This window comes from Lissotriton vulgaris, chromosome 7 (genome assembly GCF_964263255.1).
Source record: "Lissotriton vulgaris chromosome 7, aLisVul1.2, whole genome shotgun sequence".
Classification (NCBI taxonomy): domain Eukaryota; kingdom Metazoa; phylum Chordata; class Amphibia; order Caudata; family Salamandridae; genus Lissotriton; species Lissotriton vulgaris.
Window position 1 is genome coordinate 1,099,549,961 of NC_141695.1, and position 21,935 is coordinate 1,099,571,895.

The 21,935-nt window shown below is 46.8% G+C and overlaps 1 protein-coding gene across 3 annotated transcripts in view; it reads right to left on the bottom strand.

The window, feature by feature from the left end:
• Positions 1 to 8,473, bottom strand: part of ACSL6 (acyl-CoA synthetase long chain family member 6) — a 548,884-nt gene extending 540,411 nt beyond the window's left edge. For 2 of the 3 annotated variants that reach the window (XM_086931549.1, XM_086931550.1), the window contains exon 1: positions 8,368 to 8,473. In XM_086931549.1, the coding sequence (XP_086787675.1) occupies positions 8,368 to 8,416 (49 nt within the window). In that variant the 5' untranslated portion in view covers positions 8,417 to 8,473. The remainder of the gene's footprint in view (positions 1 to 8,367) is intronic. The other variant, XM_086931552.1, reaches the window with a different exon arrangement.
• Between the last annotated feature and the right edge of the window lie 13,462 nt (positions 8,474 to 21,935).

The window sequence follows — 21,935 nt, forward strand, 5'->3', positions numbered from 1 at the left end:
ATGGTCAGGGCTAGGCCACCGTTCAGCTACGTCTGCTGTTTTATTGTTAGGTCTGAAAACATGTCATTTTTGGGCGAAGTGAAAGCATGACTCATGTAGCCTTATGGAGCAATGTACAGACATGTGAAAAAGTGGTTTTCTACTTGAAGGGCAAGTTTGTAGTGTAGCTGGTAAGAAGAGGAAAACAAGAAAACAGAGCTAAACTATTTTAAAAACCGACTCAGAGAAAATAAAACAAGGATTATAATAATCCCAGATAAGGAAGGAACGTGTCTTCCAGGAAGCAATAAACTGCATTGAGGTAAGACGCATTTAATCCTTTTAACAGAAGATATGCTTTCTGCCCAACTGAAATTAAATCAGAGAGCACAATTACAGGTTTAATGCAGAGCGGCCGGGAAACTGAAAGTACGGCCGGCCTGCGGCCAGCCATGAATAATTAGGGGAGGAGAAGCCCTTTGGGAAACTGAAAGTACGGCCGGCCTGTGGCCGGCCATGAATTATTGGGGGAGGAGAAGCACTTTGATGTGCTGTGCGGCTGTGAATGTGCGTGCTTGTTTGGTCACGTGATTCACGTGAACTTAAACAAAACCGCACGAACGAAACCCTTGGTTTCACGAGCGTTTTGAGGACATGAATTCTCGCTAAGCTCAATGCGCTTGCGCGCATTGATAGGTCGCGAGACCTAAAAAACCAAATACAGAGTTGAACACAAAAAGAACACTACAAGGGTGGGTTAATGACAATCAAAAGAATGAAAACACAACTCAACATACTACAACGCAAATGGAGAAAATCAGAAGATGAAACAGACAAAGTACACTATGCCACTAAAACAGAGCCTACAAAAGAGCTATTAGCCCCTCAAAAAGACACCACTACTCTACTTGCATAACTGAAGCAGACTACCCTCCTAAGGAACTCCATAAAATTCTAACAGAATTCCACTATCCAAAGTGCCAAAACACAGAAAGACAACCGTTTCAAGACTTCTGTGACAAAATCTCCAATGAATTGAGCTCAATAATTAAAATGATTCAAAATTACCTTAAGGAAAACCAAAACAACACATGACCTGACCACCATGGAAAGAGGCAACAATAATCATCCATCACTACACACTTTCACTACCTTGTCACAAAAAGATTGCTTCAATATTATCATTGCAGCCAGTCTATCCGGATAACCTTCAGACACAGCACCACCAAACATATTTAAAGATATCCAGCCTAGGCTGAAAACCTCCTACGTTAGACCTCTCCTCAAAAAGAAAACATCGACCCAACCGACCAAGAAAACTACAGGCTCACATCAAATGGACCATTGTTATGAAAATATCTTGAGAGAGCAGTGTTTACTCAACTCTCTAACTTTACAGAACCTTATGGTTTACTGTCAAGCCAACAGTCCAGCTTCAGATCAGGTAAGAGCGGTGGGCGGGGTGGGGGGGGGGGGGGGGGGGGTAGTCAACAGATGACAGAATATGTAAAACTAAATTAAAAAATGAATAAAACCAATTACCTTGCACTCGCCGCAACGCTCCATTGGGGATCCAATGAGCACATGGTAAGTTATTTCTTCATTTTATTTGACCTATTTTGTCATCTGTCGGCTTCCCCCCGGACCCGCCCCAACACCATCACCCCACCGCTCTTACCTGACTGGCCGCACCTGTTAACAACATCATAAAGAGTGCTTTCTAGACAATGAAAACACTATGTTGCGTCTTCCCATACCTTGCATAAAGACAAACTGCAAACCATCCTCACACTTACGGTTTCCAAACTTGACTCTACCAACACCCTATACCTTGGGCACCCGCATTCATCATACGCATAATACAACCCATCCAGGCACGAGGCTTCTTCTCTGCCTTCACCCAAGAAAACGAATAACTGTGGTCCTGTAATTGCTCCACTAGTTGCCCATAGCCAGAAGGGCAATGATCAAGGCACTCTGCATTGCCAACAGACCCTTCAAGGGAAAAACGCACTACATCAACAAGTTAAACACCTGCATGCCGCAGGCATCCAAGACAAGGCTCTGGAATTGACCTCCTTCCTCTCCGGCAGAACCCAGAGCGTCCGCCTCCCCCCGTTCGGTTCCGAAGCCTCCAAGATCATCTGTGGAGTACCCCAGGGATCCTCCCTCAGCCCCAAACTGTTCAACATCTACATGGCCCCACTCGTACATATCGCCCGACAGCTCGACCTCAACATAATCTCTACGCCGACAACACTCAACTGATCCTCTCCCTCGCCAGGGACCCCATCACCGCCAAAGCTAACCTCCACGAAGGAATGAAGGCCGTCACTGACTGGATGAAGATCAGCTCTCTGAAGCTGAACTCGGACAAGACGGAGGTCCTCATCCTCGGCTCCAACCCATCAGCCTGGGATGGCTCCTGGTGGCCAATGGCACTGGGGGTTGCCCCGACCCTCACCGACCACGCACACAACCTGGGAATCATCCTCGACTCAACGCTCTCAATGACCAAGCAAGTCAACGCCGTCTCCTCCTCCTGCTTCAACCCCCTCCGCATGCTACGCAAGATGTACAGAAGGATCCCGACAGATACAAGAAAGACAGTCACCCAGGTCCTCGTCAGCAGCAGACTCGACTATGGAAACTCCCACTACGTGGGAGCCCCGACCAAGCTCATCAAACAACTACAACGCATCCAAAACGCCTTAGCACGACTGATCCTCGACATACCACGACACGGCCACATCAGCCCCCACTTGAGAAATCTGAACTGGCTCCCCGTCAACAAGAGGATATCCTTCAAGCTCCTCATCCACACACACAAAGCACTCCACAAGACAGGCCCAGCCTACCGCAACAGACGGCTCTCCTTCTACATCTCCAACCGCCAGCTACGCTCCGCCGACCTCTCACTCGCCACCGTCCCTCGCATCCGAAGAACAACCACCGGCGGGAGATCCTTCTCCCACCTCGCAGTCAAGACATGAAACACCCTCCCACTGAGCCTACGACAGGCCCAAGACCTGCTGACCTTCAGGAGGATACTCAAGACCTGGCTGTTCGATCAGAAGCGGCCCCCAGCGCCTTGAGACCCTCGCGGGTATGTAGCGCGCTTTACAAATGACTGATTGATTGTATTTGATCTAGATACTTGTGAAACTTTGATAATGTACTCAGACCTTTTTCATTACATGCCTATTAAAGGTTGAACTTTTATTGGTGGATATGGGACCTGAGTGAGGGTAGGAACACAGCTAGTTGCTGCGCCACCCTACGTACGAGCAATGAAGTGCTCAGCCGACACCCCCGTCATTTCTGACCTCAGCAAACAGGGGTATCTGTACACTAAGCCATTGGACCTGGCGCTCAACTGCAGGGCTGGTTACTACCCCGCCATACAGAGCCAAGAACCAGCCTAGTGGTAGTGCAAGAGTTGAGATTAACCTCTCCTATACATCACAGTCCTGATGAATTGCCACCAGACCCATTAGGGGCTTCTTTAGGCAAGAAACATGTCCACCTCATGCACCACACAGACCCTGTAGGACCATTATTTCCAGACAGGGCTCTAAGTTTTTAGTTAGGCTAGTGCACTCTAGGAATAAAACTATTGAAAAGGGAAGCCCTAGACCTATTTTAAACTGCACTGCACACTCACAACACTACCCTGTCCACAAACTCCCACACACCCAACAGCTTCATCAATAAAATTTCTCCGCCAAAGAGCTCCTTCGCGAGTACCCTTCGGGCACTGCAGCGCGGGACAGACAAGGAGCAGGTCCATTGATGAAGCATGACCTCCCCCGGGTGTGTAAGAGCACTTCTTAACAGACCTGAACACTCCCACACCCTTAGGAACAGCATACTGGCTTATTCTTCATATTCACGACTTAGGAATACGTTATGTTATGTTAGTAGGAGTTTATTAAGCGCGCGTACACCCGAGAGTTTCATGGCGCTGATTACTGAAGTCAGGTGCGATCAGGATTACTAGGCGTACGCTTGCTCAAATAGCAATGTCTTCAAGGATTTCCTAAAGCAGAAGAGATTGTTGCAACTTCTCTAAGCTAGAGGAAGAGAGTTCCAGAATCTTGGGGCAAGATGAGAAAAACTACACCCCCCCTGACGTTTCAGGCTTTTTTATAAGAGGAACTATTGTGGCATGTTTAAAAGCCATAGGAACCTTGCCTTGGGATAGTGACTTGTTTAGGAGGGGAATCACGCACTGGGGTAAGGAGGTAAATATCTCTTTAGAGATGTGCGGGGGCAGCAGTCAGCAGGTTGAAAAGAGTTTAGGACCCTTTGATTTTTGGAGGTGTCTTCCAGCGGTTCCCAGTTGAGGGTATTAGGGAGACTGATTTTAATGGAAGAAATTTTGTCGAGCAAGAAGTGATTTAAGGAATTACATAGTTCCTGAGTAGGGATCTGTATCAGGGAGGTTCTGGTGTCATTGCATAAATCATTGACAATTTTAAAAATTTATTTAGATTTATTGGCGGCGTTAAGTAGTTTAGAGGAGAAGTAGGCTGATTTAGTGGTTGAGATGTCTGTCTTATAGTCCCTGCGGGCATTTGCGAAAAGTTTCCTATCATCATTTGAATAATTTGATCTCCATTTCCTCTCGGCTTTGCGCAGATCAAGTTTTTTTAATTTAACCACTTGGATGCTATGCTTCTTCTGCTGCTTCAATGTAATTTCCATTGAAATCAATGGAAACTCCATGACGAGTTACCCTTGTCATTAGCGCTGAAGGGGTTAAGTTCAATGGAGAACCATTTGTGCGCCTCAAAATGGCGGGCACAAGAGAATTTAACAATGGGGGCGTGGATGTTAGTGGCTGAAGATAGCCATTTTGTGATTTCTCCCACCATGATGTTAACATCAATGCCGAGGGTAGGTGCCGAGTTCTCCAAGGTTTCAATAAACTCAGATCTGTTTAAAGAGTTCCACCTCCTAGTTTCGCCTCCTACGAAGGGGGGGTGTTTTTCTCAGATATAGAAAGGGACAGTGTAAATTATCAAGTGGTGGTCTGACCAGATACATGGCGTAATAACAGGAGTCGATAGGGATACATTATGTGACCAAATATGCTCCAGGATATGTCCCTTTTCATGAGTGGGATTATGTACATGTTGGAGTAGATTTGGGTTAGATAGGAGTTTGGATTACTCAACAGTCTGTGGGCCCCCTGAGATGTCATTAAACCAATATTAAGGTCCTCGACCAGGAGCACCTTATCATGGTTAATCACCAACATGGCCAATTGCTCACTTAAGGTTGAAGGAAAGGTGGGCATTGACTTAGGGGGGCGATAGATAAGACTAACACCAGGGAGCCAGTCTCCATGTTAAATTGTAAAACCAAATTCTCAGCCTCAGGGAGTGCAAGGGGGGTCAAGGTGATGAATTTGAAGTTTTTATTAATGATGGCCGCGGCTCCTGCCTTTCCCGGTGCTCGTATGGCCGATAGAATGTAATAATCAGATGGGAGAGCAGCTAAAATGTCAGGCAAAGAATCCTGAGTGAGCCAAGTTTCGATAAGGAGGAGGACGTCAGGTTTATCCGACGAGAGCAGCAAAAAGATGTCCAGTTGATGTTTTGCTAAAGAGCGTGTATTAAGGTAAGTGACATGAAGGGGAGTTTGCTTGTTGCCAGCAATATCTGTGGCTGCGGGGGGTTGAAGACTAGGGGCATCGGAGGTCCTGCAGGTTGTAAGAGGCACAGAGATACCATTTTTCATAATTTGGCCAAAGATGGTAGGGGCTAAAGAAGGGCAGAGTGTGCGTGTATGTGTGCAGGACCTGGTTTAAAAGCTCCTGGTTTCTCTTGTTTAAGAGACTATGGAAATCCATCATCACGAAAAATGCCACTAATGCTGTTTGATACACATAGAAATGTAAGATGGAGGCCAAAACAATTGTATTCAGCACTAGGATGGCGTAGTCCTCTTTAGATGTCCTTACGTAACCCTCTAATGGGAGCGCCCTTTGGATACCTTTTAAAATCATCTGTATTAAACCATGTTCATTACACCTATTGAAAGCACTGATAAAGGCATGTTGCGGAGACATTTCTACTGAATAAAAAAGTAAATTTTGGATTCAGTGTATGACCCTGCGTACTTGTTATTTTTCTGTTGGAGTTTTTGACATTTATATATATTGCGCCTGCTTCCTTACAGCTCACAAAGACACTAATGATAATATAAATGCCCATCTTAACAGATCGCGCCACTTCTTTCTCCCTCCAACCATGCAAGTTCAGGACCACAACTAACACAAAATCCTAGATTCGATAACCCAGTGCTAACTAGCTAAGCAGACTATATCATAAGGAATACCATAAAGGGACATGCAGTGCTGTTTAAACCTACAAGCGTAATGAAAATCTAAAACTGTGTGTCTGTCTATCACACTTCATCATCCACCACACTGCAACAGACTGTGTCCCATAACAAGATAACTGCACCTAGGTGGTCATCACGCACAACATGGAAACACTTCCCACATTGGATCAAAGCAAGGACATCACCCCTCCAACCACACAACCTACATGGTGTAGTGTGCTACCCATAGAGGCGAGTGATTCTGTGCCCCACGCAAAGGTAGTAAGCGCTAGAGAAATGCTGCAGTACAACATAATACTGTCTGTCTCTGTATTTGCCTTCTTACTTACCCCTACCCACCGTCCTCCATCTTTGTGTCTTATTTAACTAACCAGCTCCGTTTCTTTCTGTTTGTATACCTGACTCTGTGTCTGTCTGCAGAATCCTGGACCCTGAGGCTAGAGCGCTTAGCTTTTTACAGATCATAGTGAGACGAAGTTCACAAGTCGAAAAACTTTATATGAATTATTAGTCCTTGGGAAGGGGAAAAGTTACAATGTCACTGATATTTGATTATAGATATCTATCAAAAGCAAAAAAACGTTCTTCGATGTATTTTCTGAGCTGTTTTGGGACCCAAGTGTTAGGCCGTGCAATCAAAAGCCTCCAGAAATAAAGTATACAACCACATTAATCAAACAAAGGCACAGTAGCTCTGGTCACGCTGTCTGCGCTGACATTAAGTGATGTTTAAATTTACAAAGCTAGACAGCGCCAGCGAGGATCCTGGGACACAACAACCTCCCGGACATTGTCCTGGACCATTTCCAGCTCCAGAGTCACGTCAAGGCCTGTGTGCGCAGCCCTAGCCCAGCGGCGAGGAATGCCATAGAAGAGGGCGCCACCAATTCTGAGGCCTAACATCTGGCAAGCTGGTAATGGTGCTGAGTGCACCTGCCACCAAACCAGTGGGGAGAAATGCTGCAGGGGTCAAAAATTAATAGCACTGGAAAGTCAAAATGCACATTAATAAAATACCATTCTCGAGACCCCACTTCCTGCTCCCAGGTGACACATTGAAATTATGTTAAAGAAACGCGAAATGTGGAGCTGTTGAATTCACTCTATGTGGTTTTATGAACTGGGACTATTTTTTTTTCTCCAGTTTTTTATACCGAGAACTTGGCCAATGGGCATTAGAGCGTTTTGCGCGAGATCCAGATTACATTACGCACATTTTTTAGCCACAGGGAAATTAAGTGATGGGCCCTGAACGCCAGGGTGTTCAGTCGAGGCCGGCACTCGAACCGGGTTCCCCAATTCCAAGGTCGGCCTCGTCATTTCCTTACGGTTAGAGTAAAGTTCTGTCATCCCAGACAGTGAGAGACCTCTGTGCATTGGAAAGTAGTTCTCGGATTTCCCTGTCAGCAGAAACAGCGCATCACCAAGGGGAGCTGGGCACACCGAGTACATAAGGAGCTGCTTCTCGTGAACGAACGATCTAGTAATTCAGGATTCACGTCCCCCTGTCATTGCAGGACCCTGTAAGTGGAACTGGGTGAAGCTGGTTTTCAGGGCTATACACATGTCCATTATTTAGGAATTACTAAAAAGCAAAGACGATGTCCTAAAATGATCAGATGTGACATACTAGATACATAAGAATTAAAATACAGTGAACTGCTGCAGCGCTGCATAAACACGAGTGGGTAGACGCATGCACATACTTTGCTCGGCCTCTTAGGTGTGTAAATGCCTCTCTTATGCCCCAGGTGCACACCACTAGCGAGAGTGGCAAACGTGAATGTCCAGCACAGCTTTGCTTCCCAGGCGAGGGGAGCTGTGCTGCAGTGAAATATGCTGAATCGCTGAACACGTTTTCCTAAGGTCATTTCAAAAATATCCCTCTAGTCTGCACACGGGATGCTGCGCACAAACCCACACGCCCACTCGCCGCTCTTATCTCATACTCATCCCAGCAACAAAATAGAAAAGATGCTCCTCAAAACGTGCGGGAGCGCTTAGAAATAGCCAGACGCGCCGCAAAGGCGCACTCACCCATCAGCAGCCAAATGGAGCCCCCGGACACGAGGAAGAAGGTGAGCATGTCTCCGGCTGCGGCATGGACCGGTGCGGGAAGGAGGGAGCGCTCACTGCGGAGAGCGGGCGGCGAGCTGCGAGACACCGCCCCCTGCAGGCCGCCCAGCCAGACGCAGAGCGCGCGCGCGCGCGCGGCCGAGAGCCCGCCCCGCGGGGAGATGCGGAGCCCAGCCGACCAGCCCCGGGCTGCGCGCGGGAGGGACCGGGTCCGTCCTGCAGGGCGCCGACGGCCACAGCGAATGGCAGCGGCGAGGCTGGGGCGCAGTGCGTCAGCGGAGCATAGCCGGAGTAATCCGCCGCGAGCCCGGACCGCCGGTGTGTCGTCATTAATTCCCCACACTGCTGTTTCTCAGGAGGATTTGCTCCCAGGTCTGCCGCCCCCTCGTCCGCACTTTACAGCCGTGGCGATTAATGGGCCCGCCACTCTGCTGAATTGTGCCCCCGTCTCCCCGTTTACAGAATTACAGTTTGCAAATACCCTGATCAACAACTGCTAAGCGCGGGACTTGTGACATCCAGAAGAGACACTTAGTGGCAAACGGACGGGCATGGGCAGCGTGTTTAATTCTTCGTTATGTTTTTCTGTAACATCGTATTTTTTCACCTTGTTCTGTAATAACAGCATGCTTTCTCCAGGTCCCTAATCAGCGGGATTTTCTGTCGACTAGTAATGTTGGGTTCCCGTGGTGGAGCAGAAGGTCTGTATAATAATATCCCTCAAATATGTTGTCCATGTGTAACTTGTATTCCTCAAAATACAGTGTCATTTGGCACCGGACTAATAAAGGATGACGGGCTGAGGCTGGTGATGGGCATGTTGTGTTCTTCTCTTTGCAGCAGGCTCCTGCCTGTCTAATAACTGATACTATCCCGCGGACATTCCCACAGCACTTATATACAACGTGTTTTTTTAATTGTACATATATTGGTCCCTAGCCGCAGTTGATAGATCCGGCAAGCTTCGGCAGTGAATCTCGCATAATACTTTGCAAGTTTAGAAGACAAAGTTAGGGCATAACGGAGCCCCCCTGCTTCGAAAAGGAAGTGGGGGGTGCTTCTCAAATAGGTACCAATTCACCCCAATCCCTCGGGCCCTCGTTCAGACCAAAGCCAGTGCACATCGGGGAGATACGGGAGTACAGGATAATTATCCACAAGACATTCTGCGGGGTGGGTGTCATTTTGCGCCACGCCTCAGTTTCGGCGTTTGTGACAGGTGTGCGGTTACTAGTGTACAGCACTGCTGCTGCTGCTGTAAGACTAATACTGCGCAGGAGGCTAGTATCTCATGTGAGGCCTGCAGGGGTTAACTGCGGAGTCAGCTATCAGTGGTGCGACACTCGCGTGACGCGCTGCCGCGTCAGGGGTAGGCTCGGAAGATAAGCAGCTTTGGCGCCACTGCAGAGCTTACGAATAGCGCTGGGGCTCGTCACACAGCGCCACCCGGCAGTGCAATGCGGGGAGCGCTTAGGTGCGCAGCGTCAGAGGGGGCACGCACGCGCACCCGTCTCTGCTCCCCCCGGGACTGGCTGGGAGGCATCTGTTACAGCATCTGCGTGACCTGGCGCACCACACTCACAAGCTCAGGGCCGGATCGATGACTCATCCTCGGCCGGCGAGGGGCGTGGGCTATCAGTTGTAGCAATAGGCACGCGTCTACACGTTTGTAAGCTGAAGTGACGGTGCTCCGCGGACGCACTGCGTCATCTTCGCCAGCCAGCGAATCTTACTTTCTAGTACAGGTGACCAACGAATTATACATGGATCAACAGTCTTCTTTATTAAATCTAACTACATATTTTGTGCATTGCAAATATAGAACCAACGGATTTGAATGTGCTCATGTGCGAGATAATGGAAAAAACAAGAAAAAGCCTATGTGAGAGCAATATGCGTTGCAAATGTCTTTTTGCCATGTTGTAGAGCAGCATGGCTGCTGTGAAGCATGGTTAAAAGTAATTAAAAAATGCTATGAGCCCTTTTTTAAAAACCTTCCTGCGTGATAGCGTTATTTGTTTAACTTATATAACACTTTAAAAAAATTACTTTTAGCCCTGTTGCACAGCAGGTGTGCTGCTATAGCAAGGCTTAAAGACATTGACAAAGCCAATAGATCCCATATAGACAAGACCTATTGGCTTACCAATGCTTTTTATAACGTTATGTACTTTTTAATTATGTAGCCCTAGTTGTTTATATTACTCTTAGATGTTCCAGGGTACTTTGCATGTATACAGCGCATCGGATGGAACTGAGGATTTGGTTACCACATATATTGTTTTTAATTCGTGGGTCTTACCCAAGTGGAAGGAACATGGATATGCTCTGGCAGTCACCAGAGGAAACCTTCAGCGTTTCTGTGTATTTATGGAAGCCAGCAATTTCAATTGAATTCCTTGACTATATAAATAACAAGCATTCCCAATGCAATAGGTTTCACTTTTGTGAGAGTTTTAGCTATTGGCATTGTAAATGACAATGCCTTTTGTTTATGAGTTTTGAAAACCTGCTTGCGGTGCATAAATATGCACTTTGTACTTACAGTCCTTGCTCTTGAGAACAAGGCTGGCAGTAAAAGAGGCACAGTTACTGCCAGCCTTGCTTCTCATAAGCAACAACTATAATTACAAAGTGCATGTTTACCCACTGCTTGCAGGTTTTCAAAACACATAAATAAAAAGCATTGTCATTTACAATGCCAATAGCTCAAAACTCTCACATATGCAAGACCTATTGCATTTCAAATGCTTGCTGAGCTCTGAGGCTGCAGCAGCCATAGGAAGGCAGGGACCATGACGCCAGGCCATGCGTTTCAAAAGCAGGAGGGAGGAGGAGGCAGCTGCAGCCAAAACAGTCCTCTCAGTTATCTGAATACACAGCAAACGTGGTAAGATAAGAGCAAAACTTACAGCCCTGTTTACAACAGAGCTCTTTAAACCACTAGCACTGATCTCCAGTGGTTCATCTTAAAGAAATAAATAGTGCTCACAAGTTCTGAGTAACAACACATGTAACAGAGGCAGTCCTTGAAAATGGGTGAAGCCTTTAAAGCTCATATCCTGAATACAGCATGTCTCACAGAGACAGCGCTGTCTAGGCGAGACCTAAAAAAAGATTTACTGTGTTTCTATGTGAAGGTGAAGACGTTATTTTAATTTCTACTAAATGGTAGCAGATTCTATAACTCGTAGGCTGAGAAGCTATGGAGAATATTTGCTTTTCATTTTAAAATCTTATTTTCCAGTTTTCACAACAGAACTCCCATAATTTATAAAACACCAGAGGTACATTATCACAAGAGGTCTCAAACAACCTATTCTGGTGCTGGTAGGGTGCACAACGTATTTTTACAGAGACGCTCTCCTCGAGAATTTATCTTTTGATCACATTGCGTTGCAGTATTACAAGAATTTCAACCCAAAGCAGAATGCAAATCGGTACTAACTAGAATTCATAATCAGCTGGCACAACAGCCTAATTTGTAGTTGGACATTTTTCACATTTCAGATGAGACTTCATTGGACATGTCGTAAAATCTCACCTTGACTAGCACTGGCCTATCACCTATTGTTTTTAACCCCTTTTCTTTTTTTATGTTTTTATGCAAACAATGTTTGTCCTGTAAGGTTTTAATGAACTGTACCATGATTAAAATTCAAATTGATTGCACCTGGAAGCAGCGTCTCTAGTTTAAAGACTCTGTAGGCTGTTTGCAGACGATCAGTGCTGTTTTCAATATCCTGACCAGAGGCTGCTACATCAAAAAGTAACCCCATGTCTGTTTCGTGAGAACATGGCTATTTTACTTACTAGATTTAGTCCAAATTGTAATAGAGACTTTCAAAGGTCTGTCACACGGTATGATAAGGCTTTTATGTGATAAATAGTGTGAAAAGTTAGCTAGTTTTTCTTTCTATAATACAGAAAAAGGTTTCTCTCTGGTAGCCTTAGAAAAGTGATGCAGAAATTACATATATACACACACACAACAGCAATAATTATTGTTTCTTGGGCTATTCGTTCCAGCAGTTATTCCAAATAAAAGTCAAGATTTATATCCCTAACTCATCTTGATACAGTGTGTGATCTTGGACATGATATTTCACTTTTAAAGCCTCAGAATGTTAAGTGGGGTGCCTCAAAGCAGTTAGATCCCAGGCCTTAGTGGAGTGTGTATATCTAAGATATATATCGTCACATATAGGTTCAACGAACAGCGTGAACGCTGACCAGCAGGAGAAACAATAACAACTGGACAACGCTTGCAGCGTAGCCTATATGTATTAATTCTACGCACGTAGTTGTTAAACAAAGAACAGGGGGTCATTGTAAAAAGGGCCTCCTTCCAGTTACCATTGCTCTACAGAATTAATTTAAAATCAATGACAATTTTCTGAAGTCGCTGACCCCGTGATCATGGAAGTGTTGGTGACAGCTGCTGTTCGCTTTCAATTAATGTTCTACGTGCGTGTGCTCGGTAGGTTTGCACACAGATGCGCCGGTACACACAATTACACATCACTATTTTTAAACAAGAAACAAACAGGTCTAAAGAGGGAGCAGCAGGCAATAGAAGTGGGGGGATTGGGCAGGTAAGAAATAGTACCTCAATCACGTCGGGAGCTGCGGATGGGCACTGATGAAATTGAATCAATCTACGCTTGGTTCCTGCTCCACAACAAGCATCAGTAATGATGTTTCGGCGGGATTAGCCAATAAGGGACGCTGCAAAGAAGAGTGATGCCTAAGCGCACAAATGGTAAGCAATGGGAGGGCTCCAAGCCCTTTTTATAAACTATAGTACCTCGCAAGTGAAATGCATGCACTAGTGCATGCTCTCGCAGGCCCAACCCTAACAAGCATTTACAATGCAATGGTCTCGGCATCATTAAAGGTAGAGTTATTGGCATTGCTTATGACTTTTTTTTTTTTAAATCATCAATAAATGGCATTGTCATTTACATTGCCAATAGCTTCGCCTCGGTTCTGGGATTGGTGGGTGGCTGGTATTTTTGCCATTCTTTAGAGGTCGGTTATCTCGCAGAGTGGCCTGTACGTTTGGAGTAGACCAATGCATTTAGAGATAATTATAACTCCTTGTTTTGCAAAGCACTATATACCGCACTTGTGCTGTTTTCTAAGCGCTATAAATAACAGATGCTACTTTACGCAGTTTATGGTTTATACTTGATATTGGCTGGTCTTGGATAGACTATTTGATGCACCTGTGTGCGTGTTACGTGCACAGACGCACGTGCTGAAGCGCATAGCCATTTGTTTGGTGTACAGTTGCCCACTGCTTGCCGTCTCGTGGCTCTCGTGTTTTGAAGCACCCTGCCCATGCAATTAAAGAATTTTCTCAACAAAAGTAATTAAAAATAATTATGCGGAAAATGTGGCAAACACCACATTCGCAATCAAACATGCGGTTTGGTCATAGGTTGCTAGGACCAGCACTTAGTGCCACCAGTATGGTTTCTAACCACTATAAATAACTGGTGTGCCAGTCTGTGCATGACTCTGCCCCAGCCCTGCCAACCTTCAATTAAACCTTGAGAATCCTCAAATACCAGCTGCCCTCCGTCTCCGTGTTTCTTCAAGGACGGGCTGGGGCCATGACCTCACCACACAAATACCCATCCCAGCGTGACCCTTCCCTGCCCCAGTTTCTATGCCCAGCCTGGGCGTCTTATGTTCAGGGGGTCTGCTGGCCAGGGGTGTTAGCGGCACTTAACGCTCCCATAAATAGAAGCCGGTCACCCTGTGAAAGAACGCAAGGCCGCTCGCATGTGACAGCCGCACATGCCAAGACTCGGAGCGTCTGGGGGTTCAGGCGAGGATAGGCCGCGTGTCTGGGTAAACAAGCCTCACGAGAGAAGCAGGGGAAAGGTGTGACATTTGGATACATTTGTTTCCCTCTGTAACGCTTTAATGTTCGTGGGTCATTGCTGCTTAGGGGAATATGTGAATTTATGCTATGCATATATTCTGTGCCTCCAGTCACCTTTCAGTGCTGGCATGCTGCCGTTCGCCCTTCACTAACACAAAACAAGCCCTGGGAACACCAATTGGTCTGGCTTTAATGTGCTAATGCTTTCAAAATGTGATTGTGCGTACCTATTTCCATGCGTTCCAGCACACCGCTGTCAATTCTTGTTTTTTTTAAAGCAGCTGGATTGTTCGCAATTACGTGTATCTCTGTGTACGTATGACTCATATATGTCTTGTGACTAATACATTAAGAAAAGCAGTGGTGGCTGCCGCTTATCTAAAGTGGTAGGGCGGCTGGGGAGGGGTTGGGGAATAAAATAAAAATACTAACCTGCCCTCTGCTCCCGCTGGAGGGCGCCTCTTAGCTCCTCTTGTCCGGACCGGAAGTGGATCGGCCTCAAAGCACAGGCTCCCTCCCCAATCTAGACGGAAAACAGTCTTAACCACGCAGCTTGAACTAGGCGGTGCTGAACCACGCAGGCCGTACCACGCACGTCCAAACCACGAATATGCCTTAACCAGGCATATGCGCGGCCTAGTTGCTGCTGCTGCCGGGTGGAAGAGCAGGAAGAGGAAGAATGGGGATGAGGCGGAGAGGTAAGTCGGGTTTTGAGGGGGTAGGGGTAGTTTGTATGGGGTGTGGGGTAGTTTTAAGGGTTGGTAGGGGCTCAGGGTAGTTTACATTGACAACGGGGGTCGGGAGGTTTAAGGCTCAGGGCTGTGGACGGAGGTGGGGGTAGATTATTTTTGTTGGGGTAGTTTTGGAGATGTGGGGGTCGGGTAGTTTTCAGGGTGGGAGGGTTGGGAGTTTTAGGGCACAGGGCAGGAGACACGAAAGGGGAAGTTTTAAGGCTGAGGGGGCAGTTGGGCAGGGGGTGTGGAGTTAGGCTTTAGGGGTGGTGGCTTATTTTAGGGCTCATGGAGGGGGCTAGGGTCGGAGTAGTTTTAAGGGGGCTGAGTTGTGGGGCTCAGGGTAGAGGACAGGATAGGGGCCATCTTCAGGTTGAGGTGGCAGTTGGGCTGGGGTATGGAGGACGTAGGGATTTTAGGTTTAGGGTGTTTTTAGGGTTCAGGGCAGAGGGGGAGGAGTATGATCTTTACCTTAAATGCCCTTTTACCAAACATTACTTTACCACAAAATTGCGTGGTAAAGGCTTACGTGGTAAAGACATAGTCCGGGTTTAGACCGCATGGTTAAGGCATGCATTGTTGAGACATGCGTTTTTCCATCACACAATCAATCCAGATGCTGCTCTCATGCTATAGCTAGCATGAGAGTAGTGCCAGGATTAGTCTGAGTGGCCAGGTTTGCTGATCTGACAGTGCCTGGGAGCTTGTGGCTTTTCTCTAACCTGTCTGTGTAACACAGTTGGGTTGGAGAAACATAAGTGTGCATAATTTTTTGGCCGGCCTAGGACGGTTTACCAAACTGACATGCGCACTTATAAGTGAACACTAATCCTCCTCCCTGGCATGCCTGGCCGCACATCACCCTATAGTCATTGCTTGGACTCCATCGCGGCCCAGGCAGAGATAAATAAAATGCCAACATTGTGTTATCAATTTAGTTATTATTTGCTGGCTCTGGGCAGTGGAGTGGCACTCCCCCACCATTATGGAGGAGCCGCCCCTTGAAGAAAAGCCTGCTGCAGTGAAAACCAAAACCTTAGGAATGTATCCGATAAAGAATGTGTACTTTGCAGGTGAACTCGTGCAGTTCAGTTGAGCGCTCCTAAGGAAGTTGTAAGATACATCAGAAAGACAACAGCATGAAAAGAGGGACGCATACTCCCCTGTGAAGAGCCCGAGCCCACTCTCTCTAGGTATATTTTAAAGAATCCGTAACAATCAGTGTTTATGTCAAGCTGAACTATTAAGCCAGGCGTAAAATGTTCAAACTCAGAAACTCACATATACCTGCTTTCCTTTTGTTTCACTTTGTTGCTGTTTTATATTTGATTTGTTGTATCCAGCAGCCTTCCAGGTTTGCTGTGGCACCCTGTACACTTCTAACATATGGTGGGTATTGTTACATTTTTGGGTGTTTGAAATCACTGTAAAGAACATATATTACTTTCTCCCACCTCGATGCCATTCATTTTAATGAGTCACAAAATATAAAATTGGATGTGGTCTAACCACATACGATTAGAGCCTGCCTCAAGCCATATATGTCTGGCTCTGGCTCAGCTGGGAGCCTCGAGCTAAAAGCGAGCCGAGCCTTCCTAGCCTCTTCTGACTATGCATCCCTCAGCACACTATAACATCTTTCTGAAAGCTCCACGGGTTCAGTATTGAGGGGCTTGTCGAGGCTGGCTATTTGCATTTCTACTATGAAAAATCAAAAGCCCCCTTCTCTAATTCACTTAGGGGCTTGTAGAATAAAGTGATGGCATGCGGGGGAGGGGGCAGAAGGACTTCTTGCAAGGGGGCTGGTAATGGAGGTTATAAGAATGAGATAAAAAAGGGTGCGGGGGTGAAAAGCAGAGCATAATGGAAAGTGGGCTTTAGGGAGCGAAAGCAAAAGAGTGCGAAATGGGAGAAAATAAAGTTATAAAGGCAGAGATGGAGGAGAATGCGACGGAGCCAAGGAGGAGAACGTGTAGCACGAAAGAAACAAAGGGGGGAAGTAAAACAGAGGTAGACATTGTAAGAGAGATAGGTAGATGTGGAAAAAGGAGAAAGAGAACGACGAGGGAGATAGCAAGGTGGCGCGAGAATGCAAGAGCGATGTTTTTCCGGCTCTGCTTGTATAGAGGCTCTTGGAGCCGAGCCGGGCCCTGGGTCAGCGCTTCCCCTGCATGCTCTGTCTTGCCCTCTTCTGGATGCAACCCTGAGCTGGCCTCGCAGGACTAGCGCCTGCCCTTCGAGGGTTTCCCCAGACTACTCTCGTGGGCGCAGTAACGTCAGTGGATGTCTTGCCCTGTATTTCAACGCGCTCTATTCTCACCGCTGGGGTCCGAGGGGCGGGGTCTGCGGGAAAAGGAGCCTTAATATATATGTATTCAGACATCCGTGGATTGCATCATTGTCTCCTTCTCCCGCTCCTTTGTCGCACCCCTTTATCCCTTCCGAGGGCTGCATCAGTGATGGATCAATGCGGATCTCATTGTGCGCCCCCTTCTCCCACCCCCTGACTTTGAAGTTCGCCCTCGGCCCGGGCTTCAGTTCAAAGGTCGCCATGTTTATTTATGCAAAGCTGGGCTGTCTGTGGGACAGGCTCTTTCAAGCTTGCGGCCTGGGAGCCTCGAGCTAAAAGCGAGCCGAGCCTTCCTAGCCTCTTCTGACTATGCATCCCTCAGCACACTATAACATCTTTCTGAAAGCCCCACGGGTTGAAAAAAAAAAATCAAAAGCCCCCTTCTCTAATTCACTTAGGGGCTTGTAGAATAAAGTGATGGCATGCGGGGGAGGGGGCAGAAGGACTTCTTGCAAGGAGAGAGAGACGAGCACAAAACAAATAGAAAAGGCACTGATTAATTCAAAGAATCATTTTCTTGCTCATTGCCTTACCCGGCTTCCGCTGCAGCTTAAACATTCCTCGGAGCGGGACAGTAATCACAGCCCTCGTCCCCCCTAACTTGGGGACAGAGTTTACCGATGCCAGCCGCGCTTTTAATTTGCAACACGTCGGACACCGAGGTAATTTATACCAACATCTGTTCGCTTCTGACTCTGAAACACTCGCACATGCTGCTCTCAATCCCACACGGCGGTCCCCGCATCCGTCGCCCCTTACCTCCGGAAGGCATGCGAGCAGGCGCACATGAAGCAGAAGGCCGGTGCCCGGCTCTTGTGAGAGCTGCGACCTCATCAGCGGGAGGGGGCGGGAAAAAGACACGGACAGCGGGAGGGGGGCGGGAAATAGACACAGCGCGGGCAGAAGGCAAGACAAGAACAAGAGGACAGCGAGGAGAGGACAGCGAGGAAGAAAACAAAATGGCGACACGAAGCTCTGAGATTTTTCGGATTTGGGGGCGTGTTCGGTGTTCAAAAAGGGGCGTGGCCAAAAAGTGGAAAGAAGAACACCGAACACACCCCCAAATCCGAAAAGGACGGAGCCTATTTGGAGCAACTGCTCTCTCCTCCAATGGCTGGCCTCCATTTAGGAAGCCAGCCAATGGGAGAGAGCCAAAATTAGAGGCGGGATGAAGAGCCCCTCTAAGAGACATAAGATCTCGCTACTTCCGGTTCTGACGAACCGGATAGTACCAAGACCTAAAAATGAGGCTAACGGAAATAAAATAGTTGCGTGGGGTCAGACAGATTAATCAAGCGGGGAAGCCTGAACTGATGCCAGATTTCCTGGTTTAACAGTATGCAGTTCAGGCACTATTTTGCTATCCTTTTCTCACTTTTTATCATAGAGGTTTCTGCTTAATTTTTCAATTCTTAGTGGATGGAGTTAGGGTATGGTGCAGGCAGATTCCAGGTGGACGCTCAGCTCATTTTCGGCTCAACGTTCCAAGAGGACCTAGAGCCGAGGACCCTCAAGTTGAGCCAGAGCCAGTCCACTGGCTCGACCCTGGTTCAAGCATTTGGGGTCCCACCTCTACTTTTCAGTTAGCATAGGGATTGTGAAAGGGCAATGTCCTAAAATGCAGTGTTATAAAGTACTGCAGAAGTGCAGTATTCAAATGTAACCCTGTAAAAAGAATGATAAACAACATAAATATTCACACAATTTTATATAGAATAAAATACAACCAACTGCACACAGTCCTGTTCCCATATAGATCTGTGAGCATGGAAGTGAAATACCAGAGGTAGAGTCCCTTTAAGAGGTTTTGAAATGCAGAGGTGACTCAAAATATTGAACTATTGGATACAGTGCTGGCAATGGATACATTTACTCCGGAATGCCATAAAGTGGGGGTCAAGGTGTGGCAGCAGAAAGGACGAGGAGTCACTAAGGATGGCGTCACGAAAAGTGGAGCCTGACACTCAACAAAAATATTAAGTTTTCAAAAATATTACTGTAAAAAAATTAGCAACAAGGACAAATGTGACAGTAAATCTGTTCTGGCTTACTTAATTTTCATAAACGGGCTGCATGTAAAATTTTACACCATCAGGCACCTGCTGGAGAGATCTTTGTGTGCCCAGCAATTTACAGGCAATAATATTACAGGTGAGATAACTCTGCTGATTAAAGCACATGTTGGAGAAATCTGTGTTTCGTGTACTCACAGGAATGACTCATAAAGTATCCCGGAGTATTAATGTACCTGCTGCAAAGCATGTGTAAATACAGATTTGTATTTTATGATTGTAGCTCAGTGGGTTATTGCTTTTGCAAGAGAAATCATTTTGTTACTTGCAATTCTAAAGGTTCAGTCCTTCTAATATAGCCCAGGGAGCTATGAACCGGCATCAAGGAGCTGCATGAAAACCGCGAGGCATAGGTATAGGACAGTATACATTTTTTCCTCAATCTTTCATATTTCTAAGGTTGCTAAAAGCGTTCCTCTGGGTAATAGTCTTGTTAGTGCAACCCTAACCACTGCATTACATTTTAAAATCTGGCTTTGTGTTCCTCTAGACCAAGCACTTTAACATATACTGCCTGTAAGGGGAAGACATTGTTTACAACGCACACGTTACAACACGTGCCATTACAACACCATTTTTACAACTCAAAATCAATTACAACGGATGTCATTACAACGCGTGCCATTACAACGTATTCCTCAAAGTATTGTCACAGAGCAGTAAGAATAGTCATTTGCTTTTGTAATGGATTTTGCGTTGTAATGGTTTGCGTTGTATTGACATGCGTTGTAATGGATTTTGCGTTGTAAAAAATGTGTTGTAATGGCACGCATTGTAAATGCGTGTGTTGTAACGTGTCCTATTCCCTGTAAGAAAATGTGGTTTATTATTTGGTATGGTTGTGCAACCTTACTGTGTAATAAACTCACAAGCCTGTCTTGGGTCCAGCCAGGCTCATTTGTAAAACCTTAGATCAACCCTGGGTAGCTGGGACTTCGAGCAGTCAGACTTTAAAAAGAGAACAGGTGCACTGCATCAAGGAGTACCAAAACAATCAAATGAGAAAGAAACGCAATACAAAGACATCCAATACCAATTTATAAAAACAGATCTTATATTAATGAATTCTTAGACCCCAAAATAAACAAAATCCACCAAAGGAGATACAAATTATTAAGCATATCATAAATCACTGCTTTTTTAATCCAACTGCAAACAAACATTGGCAACTCCGCAGTTGAAAACTTTGGCAAATGTTTGTAAAGTTGTCCTTGGTTACTCCGGCCTGCTTTGGGAGACCAGCTCCAGTTGAGAGCAAGTCACAGGGGAACGTAAGGCTTAACAGGGCACCTTGCAGGCGCAGCAGTCTCCAGTGTAGCTCCAGGCTCTATGGGCGAACCGACATAGACATCAATGGAGTGGTCCTGATACAAGGGATACAAGATGATGAAGATGCTGTGTGTTAGAAATGGCGATTTCCGGTTGGCTAAGGCTTGCGCCAAAGCCAGGCAGAAACCACCACTCTAGTCAGGGCAAGGTAGTAACACGCCTAAAATAATCCCTGCTCACCCTCTAGGTAACGTGACGCGAGCAGCAAGGCTAATCCCGGTGGCAATGTAGGTTAAGTGTTTGCATGCTGCGCACCCCCAGCAACAACATCCCAAGCCCCCCACAAAAGGAACTCCACACAAGGTTATATGTAAAAATTGCCTTTGTATTATACCAAACACATTAGAAATGAAACACACACTTTACAATGTGCCATAGGCACGGGCGGAGTTTACAGGGGATTATATACATGGGACAGGGCCACATGGACCACTGTCAGGAATAAGCACTCTTAGAACTAGCCGTTGGTAGAATTAGCACTTTGTAGGAATAACGCTTTTAGAACATAGAACATATAATAACTGGGGGCGGGTACGGACTGTGCCTTCCGTTCTGGTGTTTTTGGACAATGCGGGTGACCTCCTCGGCAGACCGGAGCGGGCGTTTCTTGCCTCCCAAAGGGGGTTCCGGGCTTTTACTGAAGCTGGGGCGACCCAAAGATGTGCGGCTCGAGGGGAACAAAGGGTGCAGGATGCGGACGGCACAGGCGAAGCGGGACACAGCTCAGCAAGGAACAGTGCAGCTCGAGCCGGGGGCAGCCAGGCGCGAGCTGCAGAGGGGCAGGATGTGTGCGGCCCAGGCGGAGCGGGGCACGGCTCAGCAAGGAGCAGTGCGGCTCGAGGTGGGGGCGGCCAGGCACGAGCTGCAAAGGGGGGTGAGCAAGGCACACTTCAGGCGGGGCTCCAGCGGCACCTGGAGGTCAGACAAGTCCCAGCAACTTGGCAGGGTAGGCACAATAGAGTCCACTGGTCCTGGGACTCTGGTCAGGGGGCGAGCTTAGTATCAAGCCCTTGGAGATAGTTTTAAGCACCAAATAGCAAATGTAACACACAAAACAGTAACCACTGGTGAAAGGTAAGTACCACCTATGCAACCCTAACCACCTCAGGAAATATCACACAGGGAACCATTAACTCACTAGCATAACTATACTA